The sequence below is a fragment of the Rhinolophus ferrumequinum genome, chromosome 23 (genome assembly GCF_004115265.2).
Source record: "Rhinolophus ferrumequinum isolate MPI-CBG mRhiFer1 chromosome 23, mRhiFer1_v1.p, whole genome shotgun sequence".
NCBI classification, from domain to species: domain Eukaryota; kingdom Metazoa; phylum Chordata; class Mammalia; order Chiroptera; family Rhinolophidae; genus Rhinolophus; species Rhinolophus ferrumequinum.
Genome location: NC_046306.1, coordinates 22,213,194 through 22,238,857, shown reverse-complemented (window position 1 = coordinate 22,238,857; position 25,664 = coordinate 22,213,194). Strand labels below are relative to the sequence as shown.

Here is a 25,664-nt window from a genome sequence, read left to right as displayed (position 1 = left end):
CACAATATCCACATTAACAGGAGTTTGAAGAAGTTGATTCCAACCCTCATGGATGACTTTGAGGGAGTCAAGATTTCAGTGGAGGAAGTAACTGCAGATGTGGTGGAAATAGCAAGAGAACTAGAATTAGAAGTGGAGCCTGAAGATGTGACTGAATTGCTGCGATCTCATGATAAAATTTTACATCTCATGATAAAATTTTAGCGGATGAGGAGTTGCTTCTTATGTATTAGCAAAGAAAGTGGTTTGAGATGGAAACTACTCCTGGTGAAGATACTGTGAGGATTGTTGAAACAATAGCAAAGGATTTAGACTGTTACATAAATTTGGTTAATAAAGCAGTGGCAGGGTTTGAGAGGACTGACTCTAATTTTGAAAGTTCGGCTGTCAAACAGCATCGCATGCTACAGAGAAGTCATTTGTGACAGGAAGAGTCAGTCAGAGTCCATCAATGCTTCAAACTTCATTGTTATAAGAAATTGCCACAGCCAGCCCAGCTTTCAACCACCGCCTCCCTGATCAGTCAGCAGCCATCAACATTGTGGCAAGACTCCATCAATAAAATGCTTACAACTGGGGCGGCCAGATGGCTCAGTTGGTTAGAGCGCAAGCTCTTTAACAACAGGGTTGCGGGTTCGATTCCCACCATGGGCCATTGAGCTGCGCCCTCCACAACTAGATTGAAAACAATGAGCTGCCGCTGAGCTTCCAGAGGGGCAGCCGGATGGCTCGGTTGGAACGTGAGCTCTTAACAACAGGGTTGCGGGTTCAATTCCCGCATAGGATGGTGGGCTGCGCCCCCGGCAACCAAAGATTGAAAACGGCAACTGGACTTGGAGCCGAGCCGCACCCTCTACAACTAGATTGAAGGACAATGACTTGAAGCTGATGGGCCCTGGAGAAACACACTGTTCCCCAACATTCCCCAATTAAAAAAAAAAAAATGCTTACGACTAGCTGAAGGCTCCGATGATGGTTAGCATTTTTTAGCAATAAAGTAATTTTTAATTAAGGTATGTTTTTTTTTTTTTTAGACATAATGCTATTGCACACTTAATAGACTACAGTATAAGTAGTGTAAACATACATATGCATTGGGAAAGCAAAAATTTGTGACCTTTTATTGCTTTATTGCGGTGGACTGGAACTGAACCTGCAGTATCTGAGGTGCGCCTGTATTATAGAGGAAACACCTTTGTAAGGGCCACGCAGATCGCCACAGCCAACGTGGCCGCAGCCCAGAGCCGCCCCTCCCCCACCCGAACCCCTTCCCTATCACAACTCCCTTTCTCCCCTTAAAGACATTACTATCCTGGTTTTGGGGAAGTCATTTTCTTGCTTTATTGTTTCCCACCTGTGTGTGCATTACCAATGCTATACTTTAATTTTGCCTGTTTTTGAACTTTTTACAAATGGAATCATTACAGTACGCATCCTTTTGTGCCTGGCTTGTTTCATTCAATGTATTGTTTTTAAGAAGCATCCATATTGTTGTGAGTCATTGTGGTTTGTTCATTTTTTATGATTTGATAATGTCCATTTATTGAGTACCCTAACCATTGCCTACTGACCAATGGGCATTTGGGTTGTTTATAGCCCAAGTTACAAAGGCTGCTGCTGTGAACTTCTGTGCTTTTTGATGTGCGTAGGCATGTATTTCTCTAGAGAATCCAAACTTAGGGACTGACATTACTGGGTCATGGGAGGTTTGTATTTTCAACTGTACCAGATAATGCCAAACTATATTCTCACATGGTTGGATCCATTTTCAGGGTACTTGTTCCACATCCTCACTAGCACTACATGGTATTTTGTTAAACTTTAATTTTAGCCATTCTTAAGTGTTGCCACCTTGTTGTGGTTTTAATTTGCTTTATTTTGTGTCTTCCTTATTGTTAGGTGAAATGCCTTTTCATGTGAATGTTGGCCATTTGGATGTCCTCTGTAGTGCAGTGCGTAATTCACATCTTTTGCCTGTTTTTCTTCTTTGTTTCCTTTTTCTTATTGATTTATATGGTCCAGCTACACAAGTTCTTTATTGATTATATGAGTTGCAGGTATCTCCAACTCCGTGGGTAGCTTGCCCTTTTTACTCCATTAATGGTGTCTTGTTGAACAGAGGATCTTAATTTTATTGTAATTCATTTGATTAATTTTCTTCTTTTTAAGGATTATTCTTTTTAAGTTTGTTATATTTAAACGTTGTTCTTTTCAAGTCTCAGGAATAGAAGTGTTTGGTTAAAGGGTACCTACATTTTTCAGGTTATTGTTACAGTTTGCTTTCCCACTGGCAGCGTCTGAATCTTTCGATACCATTTCCACTCTCCCCAATAGTATATACATAATTTTCCCACGCTCTTGCCAGAACTGGAGTTTTGGGGTCAGTTTTGCCACTGTAGTAGGCCCTCTCTATTCATTAATGAGTAGTGTATGTTAGTTTGTCCATGGGGTCAGAGAGTAAGTTTGTTGCGTCATTCCAAGAACATGGCAGTTAATAAGCATAATCGCAAGCTTAATACTAAAGTATTCTTTAGCTTTTGATTCTGAGGAGCATTTACAGCAGGTAGGGAAAAGAGACAAAGATCTAAAAAGCCATTTTCCTTTTTATGAATTGAAGTCAGCTTGATTTGGGCTTAAAGTAATGAAAATAAATTAAAAGCTTAGTAATGAAAAACTTAGTAGATCAAGGGACCCATGAAATTGATGAATTAGAATTTTGTGGATTTCCCTTACAAATTTCTGGTATATTTGTAAGAGGTAGAATCATGATTTTTACCTATCCTTCTTTACACATTTTTATTCAAAGAAGAAGACATCCCCGCCCCAAATTATGTGTGCTCCTCCTCTCTAACCCTCAATATTACTCTTTCTTCAATATTACCCCTTTCTTAGTATTAATTACCTACTCCTTCCTAGTTTCAAGGTGTGAGGTAGTTCCTAAGTTTTTCTTGGGAATGGGTGTTTAATTTTGAGACTACAACACAGCCTGTTGGAAGAAGCATTTAGCAGATGAAACTTGGCGTGGAGCTCTCCTCTATACTCTAGCTTTGTTTCCACTGTCTTACTTTAGTTTAGGTCTTCATTTTTCTTCTGTCATAGTCTAATTCTTCCTACCTCCAGACTTCCCAGGGTTAACAGAATGAAATTCCTAAAACTAAGATCATTTCCCTAATGTCCTTCAGAAATTCCGAAAGCAATGAAAGTCTTAATCCCTCAGTGCACAGTGTCTTTCTTTCTTTTTTTTTTTTTTTTTAAAGATTTTATTGGGGAAGGGGAACAGGACTTTATTGAGGAACAGTGAGTACTTCCAGGACTTTTTCCCAAGTCAAGTTGTTGTCCTTTCAATCTTAGCTGTGGAGAGCGCAGCTCAGCTCCAGGTCCAGTTGCCGTTGCTAGTTGCAGGGGGCGCAGCCCACCATCCCTTGCGGGAGTCGAACCGGCAACCTTGTGGTTGAGAGGACGCGCTCCAACCAACTGAGCCATCCGGGAGCTCAGCTCAAGGTGCCGTGTTCAACCTTAGTTGCAGGGGCCGCTGCCCACCATCCCTTGCGGGACTCGAGGAATCAAACTGGGCACCCTTGGTTGAGAGCCCACCGGCCCATGTGGGAATCGAACCGGCAACCTTCAGCGTTAGGAGCATGGAGCTCCAACCGCATGAGCCACCGGGCCGGCCCCCCGCACAGTGTCTTATTATGTACACTCTTGCTAGAGCGATCTCTAGCCTCTTCTCATATCCAACTCGCCACGTGCCTACTGGAATCTGCAGTTTCCTTGAGTTTGGAATATTCTTCCACAGTTGCTCATCCCATTATCTAGAACTCCCTCTTGTCTTTCCACTGCCAACCTATTTGCCTACTTGCTAACTTTTAAAACTTAGCTCAAGCAACATGTCTCCTTAGAAGCCTTACCTCCCTTATCCTTACTTTCTGTACTCCATGCCCTTTTCTCAAACTTAATGGCTTAGACACCCCATCTTCTGGGCTGCTGCAGCTCTCTGTATACCTCTTTCACTGTGCTTTGTAACGTAATAGATTTGATTTTCTTCCCTACTCAGTTGAGCTCCTTGAGGGCAGGGCCCTGTTTCCCCCTCCTGATATCCCTGCTCTCCCCCTAGGAACTAGCATGGTGTAACTTATAGGAGGCACCCCATAAATGTTTAATGAATGATTGAATGCAAAATTATATCTAACATTCTTGATGTATGTATGAAAAGACCTTGCTGAGAAAGGTCAGTTGGAAGGGGAAAAGCAGTACACATTGAGGAATGACTGCAGTGCTTGTAGGATTTGTGGGGTTTTGCTTACCCGAGTTTTCCGTACTGTCACAGAAGGACGCCCTGCAGTGGTCTCGAAATCCGACTGCCGTGGAGGGAGAGGAGCCAGAGGACACAGCCGATGTGGAGAGCTGTGGGTCTAATGAAACCAGCACTGTGAGTGGTGAAAATGATGGTAAGTGTCCTAACAAGATGGGTGAGGAGCTGCAAGTAATTGTTAGGGACTAACCTTTATCTTCCTCTCTTCCAGTATCTCTTGATGAAACATCTTCAAATGCATCCTGTTCTACAGAATCTCAGAGTCGGCCTCTTTCCAATCCCAGGGACAGCTACAGAGCTTCCTCACAGGTAGGGAGGAGGGTTGGTGACTAGGCGGGGGGATAAGTGAGGCCGGTCACAAGACAGGACTCTCCCTCGTGCAGTTAACTGGGAGCATGTTTGCAGAGTGGAGAAAATCAGTTTGGCCTCCCCCTGGTAGTACCACTTAAAGAGGGCAGTAGGAACAGTGGGTCCTCGATCTGAGAGCAGTAATTTGTTTTTTCTCTTCACCATGGCTGGGTAAGTTTGTTTGTTTTTTATGACAAACATGGAAACATCCAGGGAAAAGTAAAGCATGGTGTAGAGTGGGGAGAACGCGAGCCTGAGAGTCAGAGGTTTGAGTTATGGCCCTTCCACTCACTAGCTTTGGGACCTGGGCGATAATGACAGCTTGTCTTCAGCTTGGGTGATGCTTGGCACCGGGTCCATGCATCCATGGCTCCGGGTGATGGCTCCATGACATCAGTCAGTGCTGCCGTCGGCATTACCTGCCTGAGCTAGTTGGATATGAACTCTTGTTTTTATAAGATAGTAAGTGGAGACGCGGCCAGAGGGAGTGCTGCTGCGGCCCTGCAGGTGACTCAGGCTCTTTCTGTATCCCCTCTGGGAATATAGGCAAACAAGCCAAAGAAAAAGACCGGGGTCATGCTGCCTCGCGTTGTGCTGACTCCTCTGAAGGTAAACGGGGCCCACGTGGAATCTGCATCAGGTATGTATGTGTAAGCTCGTGATCGTGGTGCTCCTTCCTCAGGTCCTGGGGACCTGCCTCCCTCTAGCAGCAGTTTGTGCCGTCGGTAGTGTGAGGCCAGAGGAGTCGGGAGACCCTGTCCTGGAGGCAGCAGCGTGGTGGTGACACCTGCCCTAGGTCTCGGTGCTGGGCTCTGCTAGGGCCCCCTTTTGCCTCAGGGCAGTCCTGAGAGCCCAGTGAAGGAGTGTGCAGGTGCTTTGTAAAAGCTGTAGTGCTGTGCGAATTAAGGCGGTGGTTTGGCATTCTTACATGATGCTTGAAAGCCAGCCCGTGAGGTGGTAAGCTCTGCCAGCCCACAGCTGGGCCACGGAAGCACACAGTGTTGCCGGCAGCATGTCAGGGAGAGCTGGGAGAAGGACGCTTGTCAGAGCCATGGGAGCGGCGGGTGGTACTTTTGACCAGTGAAATGCTGTGCCTTCAGGGTTCTCAGGCCGCCACGCCGACGGCGACAGTGGCAGCCCCTCCAGCAGCAGCAGCGGCTCTCTGGCCCTGGGCAGCGCTGCTATTCGTGGCCAGGCCGAGGTCACCCGGGACCCTGCCCCGCTCCCGAGAGGCTTCCGGAAACCGGCCACAGGTGAGTGGCGTGGCACTCATTTCTCTACCTGGAAAGAGGGCCCTTGCAGGCGTAGTGAGAAGATGAAGTCTGCTCTACTTTTACCAGTTTATTTTTACTTCTTGGTTGGCCCTTGTTGGTTTTTACCTCGCGTTTTGGTTATTCCATGTATAGCTCTTGTCTGCTAGACTGAGAGAGTTCCTTATGGGCAGAGATGGTACCACATGACCTCTTGTATGTCCCTAAGGTCCCAGCCTGTGCCTGCCTTGATACTGCTTAGTGTGCAAGTGAGTGAAAATTGCTTCTGAGCTTCTCACTGAAGAATTCCAACGTCCGTTTTCTTTCTTTGGTAGCATCCTGCCACGTTTGTTCTGAATATCTGTAGTTGCTGTCAGATGTCCCCTCCCCCCTTTTTTATAACCTACTTAGTATGTTAAATGGAAGCCTAAGTTGAATTTGGGGGATGCAAACAAATTCAGTAGTGTGCACCTCCCGCCCCCAGTGGAGCTGCTTGCAAGCCAGTTTGCTGTTGCTATTTCTGGATTTATTTCTCAGAGCCCACATGCTGGTTGTTTGTAGATGGACCACAGGAAACCATTAAGAGGACTAGCCTTGGCTTCTGAAAATTAGAATAAACCATTGCCCAGATGTGAACTAGGTTGTCTCCCTTGCTGTTTTTCCAGCTTATCAGCAGTGCTTAATCTAAGGTCTCATGGGTCTCTATCTTAGTGACTTAAAAAAAATAAATAAAAGTAACATTTGCTGAGGCTTCTGTGAAAGGTATTGACATTTCAGTAGGCTTTAAACAACCCTTAGTACCTTTCTGCATGGAGATCATACCTGTCTAGCTCATTCACAAAGGCTTCTGCAGATTTTCCTGTAGAACACTAACTAGATTTGCTTTTAGATAGCTGCCATCATTTCTCCAGTTGGCTTTGTGGAACTTGTTCTCCAGCTTTGGAGGGAAGGTCAGAGTCTGCCCCCTGCCTGGTTTTCTGTGAAAAGAGTGTCCTCTTCAGGCTGTGACACAGCTTGGTGCAGAGTTGTCTGAGAGGATACAAGCCCAAATGTTCGCTTAGGTTTGATGGCAGTGACAGTACCTGGAAAGAATACAGGTTAGGATGGGCTGGGCAATTAAGCAGATTGTGTGCAGATAAGTTCTGGGTCGCTTGGGTGCTGCCATCCAAGTTTTTCCCCTTAGTTAACATTTGCTTTTTTCTTAAGCTGAAAATCTATACCTTGTTTTTTACTGCTTCAAACATCACAGGTCAAATGAAGCGCAACAGAGGGGAAGAGATAGATTTTGAAACACCTGGGTCCATCCTTGTTAATACCAACCTCCGGGCCCTGATAAACTCTCGGACCTTCCACGCCCTGCCATCCCACTTCCAGCAGCAGCTCCTCTTCCTGCTGCCTGAAGTGGACAGACAGGTACAGATGGGCAGCCTCCTCTTTGCTTCTCTCTGAGGGAGCTTCTGTTTTCTTTCTAAGGTTTTAATTTATTGGGTTATTTGCTGATCCTTCTAGGTGGGGACCGATGGCCTGTTGCGTCTCAGCAGCAGTGCACTGAATAATGAGTTTTTCACCCATGCGGCTCAGAGCTGGCGGGAACGCCTGGCTGATGGTGAGTAGAAATTCTCATCTCAGGTGGCTTAAAAGGGTACCTGCCGTAGGTGGTGTCACTTGTCTCTTGGTACTTAAAACCCAAACACTCATTTTCACCAATCTCCCTTTTTTCCCAAGGGATTTGTAGTATAAGGCAGGCTTTCCTCACATTACTAATAGATGTGGCAGGTGTTAATGTGCTCCAGAGCTCTACAGAAATGACAGCTATTGGGGCTTTCACTGTTTTGTGTGTGTATCCATCTGCATCACCTCTTCATCACTGAAACTGGCAACTCCTATTCTTTCCAGGAAGCGTGGTGTTGTCTGGATCGGTGGAGGGAAGAGCACCGTGGCATTGAGCAGATACTCTGCTTTTAGACATTGCCACTTGGAGGATTGTTAGCTCTCCTAATTTAATTCTGTGCAAAGCTACAAGGGGAATGTGTTGGGAGGTCCCCAAGTCCCCCTCCAGGTTTGACGATTCACTAGGAGGACGCAGCACAGAGTCGTCTTCATGGCTGTAATTTATTACAGTGGAAGAATACAGAGCAAAATCGGCGAAGGGAAAAGAGGCCTGGGGGGAAGTGCAGGAAAAGCAGGTGTAGGCTTCCAAGGTCCTCTCCCAGTGGAGTCACACACAGGGTGTGCTCCATTCCCCCAGCAACGACTTGTGACAACACACGTGTGTGGTCTGCCAGGGAAGTTTGCTAAAGATTTGGTGCCCAGGGTTTTTACTGGGAGCTGATCATGTAGCATGCATGTGCCTGGTCCATACCCAAATGTGCCTGGTCCATACCCAAATTCCAGATTCCCCAAAGGAGAACCGGTGCTCCCCATAAGCCATCTTGTTCGCAGCAACAGCTTAGGCACAGTGAGCCGTTCATATTAGGGGATTGGGAACCCTCCCGAAATACAGGTTCCCAGGTGTCAGCCAAGGGCCAACCTTGTAAGCAGGCCTTTCTAAGGATAAGCAATCAGGTCTGCTAGTTTAACTTTTTTCACACAGCAAGAGTGGTTTGTTTGTTTGTTTATTTTGCTTTTCTCAACAACGTGCTGCGTGCTGTTGAATGACTAATCACCCTGGGAAGAGTACATTTTCCTTATAATAGACGTGTTAGTTGTATCCTGCGGAAGCATGATGTGAGAAATCTTCTCAAGGACATAGAGGTTAAAAAAAGATCTCTAAACTCACCAAAGTCACATGTATTTTGAAAACTGATGAGGTAGAATTGCAAGATTTGGCTTTCCATAAGACAGACATGATTATCCTGAATGCATGTACTCAAAAAATTTTGTTTCTCTCTAGGCGAATTCACTCATGAGATGCAAGTCAGGATACGACAGGAAATGGAGAAGGAAAAGAAGGTAGAACAGTGGAAAGAAAAGTTCTTTGAAGACTACTATGGACAGAAGTAAGGCACTTGGTTGCTGTGAGTGCTGGTCTGGGCTTTTGGGGGAATAGAGGCAGATGTTCTCACAGCCATGCATGTTTCTGTTTGGACAAGAATGTAGAGATCGCAGTGACTCTGCTCATTTAGCTTAATGCCAATCATACGGAAGCTCCCAGAGGTTTTCCTATAATTAGTGTTACACACCATGCAGATTTTTTGGTTCTGAGATCTCTGACATCTGGGTGTGCGTTATTCATAGAAATAAAGTGAACATGTCCTCTCTGCCCTGTAACTGATGGTGTGAGTTTGGTTTGCAGATTGGGTTTGACCAGAGAAGAGTTGTTGCAGCAGAACGTGGGCAAGGAGGAGGCTGAAATCAAGAGTGACTTGCGTGTCCCAGGAGAATCAGCACGGCCACAACGTGGTCCAGCCACTCGGCAGCGAGATGGGCATTTCAAGAAACGCTCTCGGCCAGATCTCCGAACCAGAGCCAGAAGGAATCTGTACAAAAAACAGGAGCCAGAACAAGGAGGGCTTGCTAAAGACACACAGTCGGTGGCACCAGACATCCCCCTCTACAAGGATGGAGAGGCTAAGATTGACTCAGCTGGGGTGGGCAGCCCCCACCTGCCCAGCACGTCCTCTGCAGTGCCTGACCCTGAGGGTCCTGAATTCACAGCGGAAACGGGGGCTTCTCGGATCCAGACCGATCTGGATGACCTGGCTCGGGCCTCTGCGTCTCCAGACAGAATTCCCAGCTTGCCTCAGGAGACTGTGGATCAGGACCCCAAGGATCAGAAGAGGAAATCCTTTGAGCAGGCGGCCTCTGCGTCCTTTCCCGAAAAGAAGCCCCGGCTTGAAGATCGTCAGTCCTTTCGTAACACAATTGAAAGTGTTCACACCGAAAAGCCACAGCCCACCAAAGAGGAGCCCAAAGTCCCGCCCATCCGGGTAGGAAGCTGTTTGATTCTTGGCTGCCCTGGGACTACGTTCCCCTTGAGGGCCAGATTTGTGGAGCCCCTTTGTGGCACCCTTGTGTTGATTTTGTGGGCGTGTAGAGCCCTCTATAAGAGAGCCATTCCTGAGACCAACGTGGTGATCAAGGGGATGAGGGTCTTTTCTGCCTCACTTGTTTGTTCACTCTGTTGAAGTTATGTCTAGAGGTCAGAATCCTGTGGGGTTTTTTTTAATCTTTTATTAGGTGGAGTTAGATGCTTTGTGTAGTGATTCGCACAGTCCCACCAGAAATGCAGTGTAGACGTGAGAGGGCCCTTGAGCAGAGCCTTCTCAGATTGGTGTGGTATTGTGGGCAGCCATTTTACCATGACTGTTTCATTTTGAAGGAAAATGATATGATTCTCTAGTCCGTGAGTCCGTGACCCATAAGCTACTAGAATTTCAGTTTAGCTTTACAGTGCCTAGGTCCAAACACCCAGTCACTGAAAACTGTTCTCTCATTCTTCTCTTGCAGATTCAACTTTCACGTATCAAACCACCCTGGGTGGTTAAAGGTCAGCCCACTTACCAGATATGTCCCCGCATCGTCCCCATCACGGAGTCCTCCTGCCGCGGCTGGACTAGCGCCAGGACCCTTGCAGACATTAAAGCCCGTGCTCTGCAGGTCCGAGGGGCGAGAGGCCACCACTGCCATCGAGAGGCGGCCACCACTGCCATCGGAGGGGGGGGTGGCCCGGGTGGAGGTTGCAGCAGGGCCACCGATGAGGGAGGTGGCAGAGGCCGCAGCAGTGGTGATGGTGGTGAGGCCTGTGGCCACCCTGAGCCCAGGGGAGCCCCGAGCACCCCTCGAGAGTGTGCGTCAGATCTACAGCGAACACAACTACTGCCGCTTCATCCTCTAAACGGGGAGCACACCCAGGCTGGAACTGCCGCACCCAGAGCCAGGAGAGAGGACCTGGCTTCTCTCAGAGAGGAGGAGAGCTGCCCACTACAAGGGGTGCCCGTCCTCACAAGCGGCCTGGAAGATGTCTCCCAACTCCCAATTGCTCCCACTGGGGACCAGCCGTGCCAGGCTTTGCCCCCGCTGTCCTCCAAAACCCCAGCACCTGAGAGATTAGTCGAGCAGCCTGTATTGCATCTGGATATTAGAACTGAGGGTGAGTCTTGTGCCACTTGGGAAAAGGCTAATGAGGAGCAAGGACCGACTTGTCCCCCAGAGAATGGTCCTGTTCAGTCTCTGGTGGGGGGTGCTGTAGTAGGAGCAGAAACTGGCCAGGCTCTGGACAGTGACAGTAATCCAGCCATGAAGGATCCTGTGAACGTGACCCCCACTTCTGCCCCCGAATTGTCATCGGTTGGTTGCCTACAGGACAGTCAATTTGATGACAAATTAGGACTTGGTGACTTGTGCCCACCCAGGAGGGAAAGTGCTTCTAGACAAGAAGACTTGAAAACCAAGGCTCTCATCTCGGATGGTGCTGTTTCTTGGATGCCTGGCCTGTCAAATGACAAGGCAGTGGGACAGCCCGAATCAGACTCGGACACTGTCCCATCTGTTGAGGCCCAGGTCGGAGGAGAGTGGGAGAAGGCTGCTCCCCTCATTCCCGCATTGCCGGAGGGTTTGACAGCTGAAGAGGGTCTAGAGCTCCCCGACAATTGTTCCTCACTCTGGACAGTGCCATCTCGGGGGTGTATCGACAGTGCTGGCCGCGACTGCAAACAGGTAGACGTTGAAAAGCTGAAAATCAATGGTGACTCTGAAGCCCTGAGTCCTCACAGCGAGTCCACAGACACAGCCTCTGACTTTGAAGGCCACCTCTCCGAGGACAGCAGTGAGGCTGACCCCAGGGAAGCCACAGTGATGAAGAGAGCCTCGGCCGTGGACAAGGAGGAGAAACGTGACAGGAAGGACTCTGCCTCGCTCTCCAAGGTGAATGGTGACCCGAGTCTGGTTACAAGGACAGACAGGATGCTGGCTCCTCAGAGCTGGGTGTCTCGTGTATGTGCGGTACCCCAAAAGATACCAGACTCCCTGCTGCTGGCCAGTACTGAGTACCAGCCAAAGCCCATCTCCCTGGGCAGGCCTGGGTCCTCAGTGGAGGCCACTAACCCACTTGTGATGCAGTTGCTGCAGGGCAACTTGCCCCTAGAGAAGGTTCTTCCTCCAGGCCTCAGTGGCAGCAAACCCGAACCCCCACGATTCCCACTTACGAAAGAGCAGGGGGTGGGATCTTTGCAAGATCCTGGGGAAAACAATTGCATGGGTGGCAGGAGCAGCCCCAGTTCTTTAAGAGCTTCAAAGGAACCTCTTCTGCCTGACAGTCTTGAAGCAAGTACTGGTCTTGTGAGGCTGGAGGCCACCCAGGCTCCTAGCGTGCCCCAAAAGATTTCCAAGACAGTCCCCAGTTTAGGCTCCCTATACCCAGTGACAAATCCAACAGCTGCCTCTGGGAAAGTAGAAGTGGATTCCAAAGAGCAGTTCTCTCCCTTTAGTTTTGAAGAACAGAAGGAAGCCCGCGACTTGTCCCAGTGCAGTAATTCCAATGCTGCCCCAGGCAGGAGTCCAGAAAATCTCACTACCTCGCGAGTCCCTTGTTTCTCATCTCCCAATGTGATCTCCTTGGGTCCCAATCAGACAGGTCAGGCCCTGGGTGATCAGAACAGTGCTGGGGGCCAAGGGAAGAAGCTCTTTGGCTCTATGAATGCGCCTGCAGCCCTTCAGTGCCCCAGGCCTGTGGAGCCAGTGCCAGTACCCGCGGATGCCCCTCCTGCTTTTCCCAGCAGAAAGTTGGGTAAAAACTCTGTGTCTGGTGGGGTACAGACTGCGCGGGAAGACAGGGCTCCAAAGCCACCACCTGCCTCTGTCGGCAGCATCAAGAGTGAGAAGACTTTTGTGGGGGGGCCTCTCAAGGTGAATGCAGAGAACAGAAACGCAGCCGGGCCTGGTCCTCGGGAGCTGGTGGATCACTTGCAAGCGATGCCCTTTGTCCTTGACTTGCCCTTCTGGAAATTGCCCCGAGAGCCTGGGAAAGGGCTCAGTCAGCCTCTGGAGCCTTCTATCCCCTCCCAACTCAACATCAAACAGGCATTTTATGGGAAGCTTGCCAGACTCCAGCTAAGTTCCACCAGCTTTAATTACTCCTCCAGCGCCCCTGCCTTTCCCAAAGGCCTTGCTGGGAGCGTGGTGCAGCTGAGCCACAAAGCAAACTTCGGTGCGAGCCACAGCGCGTCGCTGTCCTTGCAGATGTTCACCGACAGCAGCACAGTGGAGAGCATCTCGCTCCAGTGTGCGTGCAGCCTGAAAGCCATGATCATGTGCCAGGGCTGCGGCGCCTTCTGTCACGATGACTGTATCGGGCCCTCCAAGCTCTGTGTATTGTGCCTTGTGGTGAGATAATAAATTATGGCCATGGGAAAGGTGTATATTTAGTGTGTATTTTGATAATGAGCTTAAGTCTGCATACAGAATATCATTGATATAATAGACTCTGTCTCTAGGCAGGAGCACTCTTGCCTCGCCCTGAAATTGATAGTGCCAGAAGGCTCTCTCACTTACCAACCTTCTGGTCTTGCTGGAGGGTTTCTCGAAGGGCGACGCATTGGGCTGCCACCCCAGCTCTCCCGCAGACAGAGCCTGGTATGCGGTGTGGGGAGCCTGTTTGACACCCAGAGGGACTTGAAACTGAAGAAAGAAGGTTGTGTTCTCCACTAAGGGAACTAACCTACCCGAACTGAGTAGAAATGTCAGTCTTCCACTGCCCCCTCCCTGCCATCTTTCCTTCTGCTGGGGAGCCGATGATTGGGGAAGAAGCAGCACAGGGTTAAGTAACTGCCAGCAGTGCCCACCAGGGGGCTCGAGCACCTGCTGACCTCAGGGGCACAGCCAGTTGGTGGAGCCAGTTTGACCTTTGGTTTTGCTGCTGAAGCAGAGTTGGGACGTTGCTGTCTCGGTACAAGCCACTGGCCACAGGAGCCTTTGGAACCTTGAATAGACCTGCTTGGACAGTGGGGTCGGGCAGAGGGTTGTCTTTCTTCTTAAAATGCCATCTGTAGACCTTGTCAGTCAGATGTCCAGGTGTTTGGCAGGTGGATGCGTCTGCCTGCCACCCTCCCCGTCACGTTGGACTCGGGGAGCGGACATCTCCACACACCTGTGTATGTGAAAGTCATTTTACATTTCAAAGCAGTGTGTGTTTCCTATTTTTATATTTTTAACTCTTTACCCTTGGATGTATAAAGTGAATTTTTTGGCTTCTGTAAGTATGCTCTCTGCACCTCTGATGTTTTATCATGTATTTATATGTTGTACACAGTACTGGCCGATTCTGTAAATGGATGTATTGTACAGAGAACATGATCGTCTCTCCCTTACTTTACGTCTTGGGCGTCATTGCATTAAAGTGGTGTAATTGACCTCTCCACCTGTGTCGGAGCCACTGCATGCTGTGCTGCCTGACCTGAGGGTAGAGGGAGTGACCTGTCACCTGCTAGGTTGGCCCGGTGACGTGTGACAGGGCTCTGCTGCAGCCTGCCTGCTCGCTCACTCCACATCTCTTCTCCAACCTTCACTGGCTGTTTGCTGCCAGTGACAAACCACACCTCCCGTGTTAAGTGCTTCTGGATTCAAGGGTGAGTGCCCTGGGCATCCCCCAGGTGGAGCTTCCAGACCTGGCTCCAGGGCCAGCCCACCTGTCAGCAGTACCGGGACCGTGCTCTCTGGGAGCCACAGGGCTCCTGTTGGCATACTTTTGACAGCAGGTTGGGGAAGAAACAGCCAGGCCTGCTGCCTGCCTCTTCCAACACATTTCTAACAAATAGATGTCTCCATAGTTGTCTTCCCTCACCCTGCTTCCTGCCTTGTTTCTCATACCTCGACTTGTTGCATATTTGGGAGTCCTTGTTTGACTTCAGTCTCCCTGTGCGAGTGCTTCTGTGTGAAGTATAAAATTAGTATGACTTAAGCAGGTCTCATTTCATCTGAAAGGTCCTCCCCTTCTTCCCCCCACCCCCCCATTTCATCCAATGTGGCGTTTTTGTCCTCCGAAGCATGAGTGAGAAGTTGGCAATGATGTGGTGGTTTCAATGCCGTTTTGGCCAAGTCCAAGTTGTCAACTTCCAGAGTCTGTTTACCAAAGATAGGGAGCAGAGGCCCAAGCCTGCTTGATCCTCCTTCCTTCTGTGACCTTGGGACCCCTCTAGGGTACAGTGAAACTCATCTGGTCCGTGGGGCTGCCCAGGGGCAGCACTGCTCTTGTATGTCTCGTGGTATCGGAAAAATAAACCTGTACAACCTGCACTGTGGTCTCGGTCATCTTCTGTGGCTGCCCTGCGGGGTGGGAAGGCCAGGCTGGAGTGCAGAAGCTGCATTGGAGCAAGTGCCAGCTCTGGAGCTGCTCTGGAGCTTCTGTTGTGTAAGGATCTCTTGCGAGGTGCGTCCGAAAGGCGCGGTTTGTCAGTTTCACAGGTGTGCAGACAGCGTGACTTGACATACTTCCCACCACGTGCACCGGAAGCAGAAACCTAACGAAAGTGATCAGGGTGCTCTTCCCAACGGCCTCACTCAGACGGAGGCTGTTGCCCAAGAGTTTTCTAATGGCTGATCCCTGGGGAGGGTGAACAGTCCCCAACCGTGAAAAGCCATAACCTGAGCGCCTCTGCTCAGCGGCAGGCAGCAGTGAGGGAGGTGCTGGCACAAGGTGGGGTCTGATGCTAGTGGATCGAGGTGGTGGATGACAGCCTGCAGGGGTGGACTTCTCAGGTCAAGCCCTCAGACTTACCTGGGGTACTTAAATACATGCTTTTGTGCTTGTCAGAAACTAGCTTAGTATGTAAAGAACGCAAAAAGTGAAAAAATATGTAAAAGTGTAAAAGTGAACTAAAATTTGTATCCATTAATTTGTGTCCTGTGACTTGGAGAAAATAGACTTAATGTGCGGTGGGACACCTTTTGGGGCCGTCCAAGCTGCAGTTTTGTGGTGTTGCTGTTTTGATAGATACAGGTGCTGTTGGAGAGCTTAATGCTTAAGGGACTCTGTGGTGTCTAGGCAGCCACCTGGTGGTGAGAATGTGTACTTGTGCATTCGTGTCACAGAATCTCTGTCCACTTAAGTCTGCGGGAGCTTAGGTTGCATTAGGATCTGGAGTTGCATCTCATCAGGGAGGTGGCATCGTGTGGCGGTGGCTTAGAGTACAGGCCCTGCTACCGGCCAGCGCTGTGCGTGGAGCAGTTAGCCTCTCTGCCAGCTTTTCCATCTCTGAATGGCGATAGTAGTTCCCACTTCGTAAAGTTGTTGGTACCCCGGACCGTTCGTTTGTACCAGGCCAGACAGTGGCTACATGAACTTAGAGTAGAAATCTGTATGGCTTCTGCCACTTGCTGACCCTCACCCCCGGGGGAGCTGAGGAGATGGCGGCCTGGTATGCTGTGCTGAGGGGTGGTGTGGCCTGACTGCACATCTGGCTTGTGGCCTCACACTATTGTTGAATACACAGTCCTGAATTTAGAGACTGTCTGGTAGGGGAGACATTTCACTCAAGGTCCAAAGGATGATGAAACGAATGTGCAAGAATGTCTTACTGGCCGGGTGAGGTATTCACTTGTTTTATGTCCAACCTACATTTGCGGAAGTCAGGCCCTGCTTGAGATGGGGGTGTCACGGGCTGTGTTGCCCTCATGTGGGTGTCATTTAAAGTGACAAAGGGGGTTTTTTGTTACCTTGAGATGAATAGTTGAAAGCAGACATCAGTGCCCTGCTTCCTCTCATGTCTGTGCATCAGTCTGAAAGCCTGGAATGAACAGCTCCAGCAAAAGTTGTAGACAGAAGCTCTGTGTGGAAAGGAAGAGGAATGAAACGACAGCTGTCGGGGCAGTGGCTCAGGCTTTCTGAAAACACGGGCGCCTCTGAGAGCCCGATGGCAGGTCTGGAGCCTGTCCCCTCAGGAATGCAGATGTGAATACTATTTCCGAGGGCACACAAGCTCCTTAGGCAGCTGGGGTCCCTCATGTAAGAGCCCCTGATTGATAACAAACCTAACAAAATCTGGTTTTATACCAAAGACCAAGGAGGGGAGAGATGACTTTGCAAAGGATTCTTAGGTTTCCTGTAACTACTAAGCATCTGTAGTGCATTTCAAATTACTTTAAAAATGCAGTGCTGTTCAGGTTCTCCATGTCTCGAGTGAAGTGAGGGTCGCTGGTGTGGTCACTGAGTAAATTTGAGTTCCTTGTTCTAATGGAGCGTTCCCATTTGACGTCCTGTACACTGCGAGCAGTGGTCAGGAGCGCCATTGACAGAAGCCAGCCGGGGTCAGCAGCGCCTCTCTGTCCTGCAGCGATTTCTCCCCGATCCTAGTGCTCCCGCAGAGCTGCCATATTTCATCCACAGGTAAGTGCTTCCCTGGTCGGCCCGCGTGGTCTGCGTGTCCTGTCTGGGTTCTGGATATGTTGTTCCAGGTCGTGGGGATTTATGGTCCCTCAGTGATTCTCAGCAGCGGTAGTTTCGGTAGGACACGTGTGTTCATGGTATTACTGAGGATTTGCTGCCCGGGGCCCCCACGTGTGTGTGAAAAGATGGGATGCTGAGGTGCCATCTGCTTTGACTGTACTTGCTACCGTCTTTATGAATCACAGCCCCAGAGTCTACTCCCTGGGTACAGCGTTTTCAAACGGTTGGCTTCTCCTTTTATCTATTTTATATACTCGGCAGCTGCACAGAATTGCTATTTTAAAGATTCTTTGGCCTTGACAAAAAAATCAATGTTTTGAAAACAGCTGCCATACAGTGTGTATCTGTACACACAAGACACACACACAATTTTTAACAGTAAAACTTATGTTTGTGCTTTTAATTCACATGGCACATGGTCAGAATTGTTTTTAAACTCATGACAATGAGGTTTGTCCCTACCCATATTTCTGCAAGTTTTCTTTTAAAGTTTAACCTAAATGATACATGTAGGATGAGAAAGTCTGTGCACAAGTAAACATCTTTGGGAAAAAGCGGCCCTTTTGTTTCCTTCAAGGTGGGATGTGGGGTTTTGGGTCAAGTGGAACGTCAGGTAGTGAAGGTTCAAGAATGGTGTCTCGTCAGTTTTCCAAGCCAGCGCTGGCCCACTCGCTCAGGGATTGTTAAAGGAGTTTGGTTTCAGTCAGTGAAGAGCCGAGCGCTGGGGTGAGGGGAGTGGGAAGGGCACGGTGTGCAGGCAGACGGCTGCATTTAAGACCTTGCTTGGTCACTGGCTGAATTTAGGTGAGGTGTGTCCCCATTGCGCCCCTGCTAACTCATTAAGTGGGGCACGGGCACCTCCCTGGGAAGGTGACCATGAGGTTTTCACATGGGGCCCGCCTGTGTTTGGCACCTGGTGAGCACCAGTGAAGGCTCATTTCTTTCCCTTTCTAATGGGCTGGGTGCTAAAGGAAAGGACAAGTTCCTCTGTTCCAGAAAATGGACGGAGGACCTTCCGTGTGCTAGCTTTTTGGCTAGGAAAAGGTCGAATCTAGTAGTAGAAAGGTGTGTCAGTGCCAAACTGGATTTAGAAGGAAGAAGTCTAGCTGGTAGGGCTGCTGTAGAGAGGACACAGTGGAAATAAAGCATTCGATTTGTTATTCAGTGTTTATTAAGTAGATTCAGTCTTATATATGATATACAGATTCAAAAGAAAAAGGATTCCACATACTTATGAAATCAGTGCATTTAGCAAGTAATACCATGGAGATCACAGCTCGATTAACAGCTCATTGGTCTTTTGTTAAGTGAGGGGAGAGGGAGTTGGCCTGTGCTAGTCATTCCACAAACAAAACAGAATTTAGTTGCATCACATAGAGAAGACACAGTCTAAGAATTAAAATATTAAGCCACATTTACTGGAAAAACTCACTATATAGAACACAAAGAATTTTTATAGAGCATTGAGGAGGAAGTCCCCACCTGCTTAGAAGAGCCACGTTAAGTTGCATAGGTGCATATCTGTAAAAATATAATTTAGAGGTGAAGCCATTGATTAAGTAATAAAGAGTCACCTTTAAAAGTTGGTGCCATCCACTCGTTGCCTCAAGTGCCATATGCTTATCGTCTGCAGCCCCCCTGCCCGTCTCCAGAGGTGGTGCCTCGGGCACAGGCTGCCTCCAGGGGGGAACCTGCAGAAATGCTTGTGCCATCTGCACTGGAGTCTTACAATCTCATCTCAGATGCGGAACATGCGCTCTTTCAAAACGTGTCTGAATTAGGACTGAGGACCCCTGGAGTTGTCCTGAAATCCTGAGTGGCTTGACCCTGAAGGTCACGAGTCACCGTGACCTTCCTATTCTCAGGCTGCCAGGAGAACGTGCCCACCCCCCTGTTCCGCAGCGCATCAGCCACCAGCGGCCACAGAAAGTCTGTTCTGACCCCTGCGCTTCTCAGCGGCCCACGTGATAGACGCATATGGGCCCTCTGCTGTGCGGAGATTTTTCTGAGCTTAGAAAAGTGTTTTTCAGCAAATCTGAGTTCTGTGTGGTATAGGTTTTCTGTTTTTGTTTTTAGGTGGAAACGTAGGTAAAAAGTGAGAGGTTTTTGTTTTGTGGCTTTGCTAAGCAGATGGGCGTAGTGAGGTGCCCCTTCCTCCTCAGGATCGAGTCTTGCAGAACACACAGGGACGGGGGCATCTGTACATGTAAACAGTACACTTTCACTGAGTCCAAAATTAGGAGCAAAAATACAAAGGTTCACATTGGTCTTAGGTAGATACAGGCGAAAAAGGATTGAGCTGTTTAGCTCAGAAACAACAAAAACAAAGTTTCTAAAGCACCACTAAATTATATAAAAATCAGACCATGGACGGATTGAAACTGGTATTCTGGTGAAATACTTTACTATCTTGTAAAAAGTTTTACAAAAATTACAAATTAAAAGTATCAACCCTCTGAGTTCAAAGCAGCATTTTGAAAATGAACTGGTAGTTAATCCTATAACCACCCCTGGAGTCCTAAGTGGCCCTTGGGAATAGGGATGGTGGCGTTCCACCTGTTTGACATCCTCTCAAACCGCACTAGCCCCTGCCTATTCCCCCCCCATGCCGTCCTTGGGTGTACACTGTCCGCTTGTACGTGTGGTGAGGGTAAATGAATTTCAGATGCGATACGCTAGTTCTGCTCTAGGTGATCTGCCAACTAAGACCAATCCCCATTCTCCTGATTGCACCCTTCTCTCGGGATTAGCCCCCTGCGAAGACTCTGGAATTGGTGTGTTCTACTCTCCCATTACCTTTTTAACTCGGGATCCCAAGTGACTGATTTGTGCCCTGAGGCCCTCCCTCCATAAGAATTTTAAATGGCTGTGGGGCAGGGCTTTGGGAGAAGGCAGTCCCTGGGGTGAGGGTGGGAGGGCTGGGGCGGGGTTCAGCGGAACCAGCTCACGGATGCTCCCCACATCAGGAGGAGGAGAACTGGGTTGAAGCTGCATTTTTTAAAAGAAAAGCAAAACAGAACAAGTTCCCTGACTGAGCTAGCTAATGGAATCCTGTTTCCACACAGTAACTTGCTCCTGATTCTGCCATGTCCAGGCCTTCAGGTGAAGCTTCGCTGGGAAGGAGCCCACCCGAAAGGTGGGGTCGACACGCCAGTCCCGTCCTGGAGGGCTGCTGGAAGCCCCAGTGGACTAGTACCAATGGCATTCCTTTCCTTTCTTTTTAAAACACATTGAAACTCTGCTCTTACCGCAGTACTAGGTCGGCTGAAGGTGGTCAGGGCAGCCTGAACTCAGAAAAACACGACTTCAAACTGTAGCTTATCCTGATCTTTCGATCTAATCCCTTGTGTGGTGGTGGCGGGAGCCCCTTCCCCAGTCTTTCTCACTCCGTTCTGTTAAGAGCAAACCATTCGTGCCTGGCTTGGGTACTGCCTCTGGGAGGAGAAATGACATGGTAAGCAATTGGTATCAAGAATTCTAAGGCGGCGATTGTCTCTGCCAGTTTTTAACATTAAGATTTTCACAAATTGCCTGGGGTAACATTTTGCAAAAGATCTACTGATTACTTTGTAATATTGTTCACACACAAAAATAAATATTTACACAAATTCAAACGTCAGGGAGTGTACTGAGCAGGGGGTGCTAGCCGCGTGGATGGCTGGGGTGTGGGAGGCCTTGGGCACTGGAATTTGTGCTGTGCTAAGGGGAGTCTCGGGTGTCCTGGCCCTGACCGGAGGAGGCCTGGGGTTGTGTCCGATGGAAGGCAGAGGTGGCGTGGGGCTGCAGTGTTGGAGGCCACTTGAGAAAAGACCACCCCCAACCTCTAGGGACCGGAAGTAAGCACGGGGGGGGGGGGGCAGCCTTCCTTTCAGCTTAGGGATCCGAGGCAGGGGGGCACCCACACTGGAGCCCCACCCCTGCCCCTCCTGAGGGTGGTTTGCCAGTGCCGGGAGGCAGTTGGCTGCAGAGAAGCTGGTTTGGGAAGGGGTGCCTGCCCTGGGGTCAGGTGGTGCTCTGTGGCTGTCCTGGGCCCACTCGGCCCTGGCTGCCCTGGGGCCTCTTTGCTCTCGGGGAGGAACGGCAACAGAGGGCTTCTGCCAGCTCTGGGCAGGGGCGGGCAGCACAGAGCTGCTGTCATGGCTACGGAGTGTTGCATGGGGAGGCCCCGTGGGCCTTCTGAGGTCTGGATGAATCCCTGGTTTTAGCAGCACTGGTAGGTATTGCACTGAGCAAGAGGAAGTGCCTATCGGGAGGAAGGAAACCAGGCCAGCCATTTCTTCTGCCGTTTTCACACTCCAGGGATTATGGGTTTCTTCTAGGACAGATGCCTCCAGAAGAAGGGCTGGTCCTAGGAAAACCCAAGTGGCTTTTCCACTTCTGTTGATGGTCCCATTTCCACCATGGGAGCAGGGGAGGGGGCTGCAGTCCGCCTAGGAGCTTCTCGTTTGGTGGCTGGCTGCCTGACAGCCAAGGGCTCACCCTGAAGAAACGGCGCCTTCCCAGTAGGTATCTGAGGGCCCTGGGGTCTGTGGAGAAGTGTTCAACCTGGCTCCCAGGGGAGGGCACTGCTGACTGGCTGCCATCTCCCAACGCTCAGTCCTGTCTAACAGCTGGGAGGGCCGGAGCCAGGGCCCTCTCTGGGCTCTAGCTCCTGCCACCCATCTGGACTTACCTCCCAGGCAGACACACAGTTTGGGGAATTGGGAGACAGCCATTCAGAACAGGCTCAGGGCACATCCTGGAAAAAGCCCCCGCTGGAGTGTGAGGTAGAATACAGGTGGCCGTGGCTGGGGCTTCTGTGGAATGTGGGGGTGGGAGATGGGGGGAGCCATGTGTTTGCTTTGCAATGGGTATGGGTGAGGTCCTCCTGCTTGGCGGTGCTGGGCACTCAGAGACAGCCAGCCTGGCGCCCGCCCCCCACAGCCCCCGCCCGTGCCAGTGTAGTGATATGGAATGTTAGGTCACAGGGAGACATCCTTCTGATCAGACAGACACAGACTGGCAATCTGTACAAACACAAAAGAATCCATTTTCAGAAAAATAAATTACTAAGGGGAGAGGAAGAAAAGGGTCCACTTTGTTTTTCTTAATAAATATGCAATTCTGCTCACCTAAGACTTGAAAGGTAATTATCTGGGGGTGGGATTCTAACATCAGGGTCCACAAAGATGATTCTAAATGGAGCTGCGGCCCCCGCGCCTTGTCAGGGGATCCCCAGCCCTTCCAAAGCTGCCCCATAGGCCTCTTCCAAGCAGGTCAGAGCACCCGTGTGGTGAGATTCCAAAAAAAAGTGTCCTTGTGCCCAAAGTCTCAGGTGCTTGGAGTGTGGCTAGAAACAACTTTTTTGGATCCCACCTCTTTCAAAAAACAAAATGTACCAACTGGTGAGGCAGGAAGCCGGGTCCAGGGCAGTGTCCGCCTCGTTTCCTAGGGTAGTGCACTCCAGGTGCCGCGGGGTCAGTTCTGCTGTAAAATGAGGTTTTCCAGTTCGTCTGCTGAACGCAGCAGGAAGGCGGCAGACTCTCGGTAGCCGGCGATGAGCTGCCGTACAGCGCTGATCTCCGTGGGGCTGAGCTGGGCGGCGGGCATGGCCCTGCTGGTGCTGTTGCTGGCGGGCGTGGGCGTGGGCGTGGTGGAGGTGGTGCAGGCCCCACCTTTCATGCTGAGGTCCGTGGGTCCTGCAGAGAGAGAGGGAGTGAGGAGGGCGTGGACACCTCGCATGGCACCTGGGAGGTGCCCTCATCCTTTACGTCGTCCAGGGGCCTGCTGTGGATCGGGCACTTGGGCCTGAGGCCTGTCTGCCTGGATGGTTGGACCCCTAGTGCTTTGAATGGGGCCTGGTACCAGCGGATGAGACGTGGGGTTCTCCATTAACCCTTAGGGAGATCCCGCAAGGAAGGTCTTGAGACCTGCTGTCACTGTGTGACAGGTGGAAGAAGCTGAGGCCTGGCGGGTGAGGTTTGCCCGAGATCACACGGCGAATGTGTGCACGTGGCTCTGCATTCAGGGCAGGGTGGCATGCGACAGGGCGCGAGTGTTGGCGTCAGACAGGGAACAGGGCTCCCTGGCACCGACCACACCTCTGCTGCTTTCTGAGGCCCGTCAGGTAGATGGTACTCCCCCAGTAGGCATGCAGCCCGGCTCTGGTCTCCAGGTAAGGAAGCCTTGTGGCAGAGGAACGTCCCTGACTCTCCCCGACGTGGTGAGCAGAGCGTTGGGAACTGATGGTATCCAGAAGACAGGCTGTCAGCGTGTCTGGTGGGAGTGCAGGTGTGATGGGCAGGGGCCTGATGCGTGACAGGGACAAGTGTGCAGAGTCCCCCGAGTCCAGAGTGGAGCCACAGAAGACCAGGAGAAGAACTGCACGCATGAGTGTGCTCAGACAGGGCAGGGGCTTCCAGCCAGCTCCCTGCCTGGCTGTGGGAAAGAGGCGGGGCCAGAGCAGCCAGGCTGGGACGGAAGCGCAGCAGGCGGTCAGCCTATCTCAGGAGCCGTGGCACCTGGGACAGGAGTGTGAGGTGGGTCAGGCGGAAGGCCCCAGGTACCGTCCTGAGAAATCAGCTCCCCTTTGCCCTTGGACAAGGCAGTAAGGGGGAGCCTAACTTACGTCTTCTTCACCCCCACCCCACCCCCGGCCCTGTCTCCCCCGCCTTTCCCAAGCAGCTCTGTGGGCTTGGCTGCTGTCTTTGGAACCAGGCGAGCCTGGCCTGCAGGCCCGCTCTGCCACTCCACAGGCCATTTGCTAACCTTCCTGAGCCTTGTCCCTCGTCTGCAACACGAGGCGGCTGTTGTGCGGCTGAGCCATGCCTGTGACACCCTCTGCACGGCCAGCGTTTCTCAGCCGCTAGAGGCCCACCGGGGAAGGGCTTCCAGACAGGTGTCAGCCTTTCTGACTGGGCTCCCAGGAGACTTGGATGCTCCTGGAATTTGAAAAGCATTCTTTTGAGGTGTTCAGCAAGCAAACAGCCAAGAAGTGAGGACCTAGGGCGGGGGGGAGCTGGAGTTTCTGTAGGGAGGCCTTCTCTGACCCCGCCAGGCCCGACCCGTTCCCTCCACGCACTGCCCGCATGCAGACGTTATTGTACGTGGTGTGTGAGGCTGCGCTCAGTTATCAGCCATCTCTCCACTACCTGTAGGTCCTGCTGGTGGTTTCACTCATTGCGTCTGCAATGGTAGTTTTTATACTGCCATAAAGAGCGATGTACAAGCTCTTGTCACTGGAGACATCTAGACAGGAAGTAACATCTTAAGAGAAATTATGGAAACTCGACTGCTGTTAAAAGGAAGCTGGTGCAGCTCCCAAATGGGGAAGGAAGTTGGAGTCTAAGATGGGACCCTGTGTCACGGGGTTATTTCCTCTCTAACTAGAGAACATGGATGTCAGGAAGGAGGTCCTAGGAGCTGGCTTGCTGAGGAACATCCTTGGAATTGAGTCAAGAGAACAGTTAAGTCTGTTAAAATGAAACGCAGGATGAAGGCGAGGGGCTGTGACTTGCTGAAAACGGCAGCCAAGTAGGTGGCTGATTCTCACGCTGGTGGCCACATGAGAGGCTGGGAGCAGGGGCGCCTGTGCTGGCTCCCAGTCCCGTGCAGACAGTGCTTGGGGATGGCAGAGGAAGGCCGGAGCTACCTGCCACAGGTGCTGTGCTGGCCCTGGGCCTCCTCTCTCCCGCCTCCATCCCCAAGTCTTGTCCTCGTCACCCCTGTGCTCAGAGCTGTCCTTCATCTCTCCTGGGCTGTAGCTACAGCACAGAAAGGAGAATGTCCCTGTTTCCTAGAGCCAATCTGATCTGGAGCCACCCTCCCTCCAGCTCCAGTTACAGGAGGACGCTCAGATTGCCAGGTGGTTGCTGGCGGGGCCGGAGCAGCAGGAGTTGCCCAGCACCCCAGGCAAGGCAGGCAGAGCCCGATTCTCTCTAAGCTGATTTGCATCTCCAGATGACAACCTAATGAGCAAAGTGAGGTGCTCTGAGCCACTGTTACAGCTGCCCAACCCAGGTAGCAAACGGACTGAACGATCATTTAGAAGCTGCTGCTGGCGAGGGCAGGCGGCCTGGGAGCCCTGCAGCCACGCAGCTGCTTGTTGCTTTCCTCCAACTGCTGGACTCAAAGCCAGTGCCCACAGGACATGCTGCCAAGGCAAGGAGGTAAAGGAGATCTCTGCCTTGGTGACCTCACTACCCACCTCTAAGGAACCGGGGCGCTCACAGACAGAGACTGAGGCTCAAGGAAGTGCAGAGCCAGTAGCCTCCCTGGCAGGTGTGAACAGGGCATGCAGCAGGCCCAGGGCCCTCAAGAGGCTGGAGCAGTCCCGACAGCTGCAGCCTTGAGACAGGCCATGTTGCATGGCGCCAGGTGGAGGCTTATCACCATC

The 25,664-nt window shown here is 50.7% G+C and overlaps 2 protein-coding genes across 9 annotated transcripts in view; one reads left to right on the top strand and one right to left on the bottom strand.

The window, feature by feature from the left end:
• The window catches only part of ASXL1 (ASXL transcriptional regulator 1), a 64,324-nt gene extending 49,183 nt beyond the window's left edge, over positions 1-15,141 (top strand). For both annotated transcript variants that reach the window (XM_033094639.1, XM_033094640.1), the window contains 9 exons: positions 4,328-4,448; positions 4,524-4,621; positions 5,207-5,300; positions 5,761-5,913; positions 7,160-7,323; positions 7,420-7,516; positions 8,804-8,909; positions 9,206-9,839; positions 10,360-15,141. In XM_033094639.1, the coding sequence (XP_032950530.1) occupies positions 4,328-4,448; positions 4,524-4,621; positions 5,207-5,300; positions 5,761-5,913; positions 7,160-7,323; positions 7,420-7,516; positions 8,804-8,909; positions 9,206-9,839; positions 10,360-13,242 (4,350 nt within the window). In that variant the 3' untranslated portion in view covers positions 13,243-15,141. The remainder of the gene's footprint in view (positions 1-4,327; positions 4,449-4,523; positions 4,622-5,206; positions 5,301-5,760; positions 5,914-7,159; positions 7,324-7,419; positions 7,517-8,803; positions 8,910-9,205; positions 9,840-10,359) is intronic.
• Positions 15,142-18,430: 3,289 nt separating this feature from the next.
• NOL4L (nucleolar protein 4 like) overlaps positions 18,431-25,664 on the bottom strand; it is a 125,270-nt gene continuing 118,036 nt past the window's right edge. For 6 of the 7 annotated variants that reach the window (XM_033094632.1, XM_033094633.1, XM_033094638.1 and 3 more), the window contains one exon: positions 18,431-22,968. In XM_033094632.1, the coding sequence (XP_032950523.1) occupies positions 22,748-22,968 (221 nt within the window). In that variant the 3' untranslated portion in view covers positions 18,431-22,747. The remainder of the gene's footprint in view (positions 22,969-25,664) is intronic. The other variant, XM_033094635.1, reaches the window with a different exon arrangement.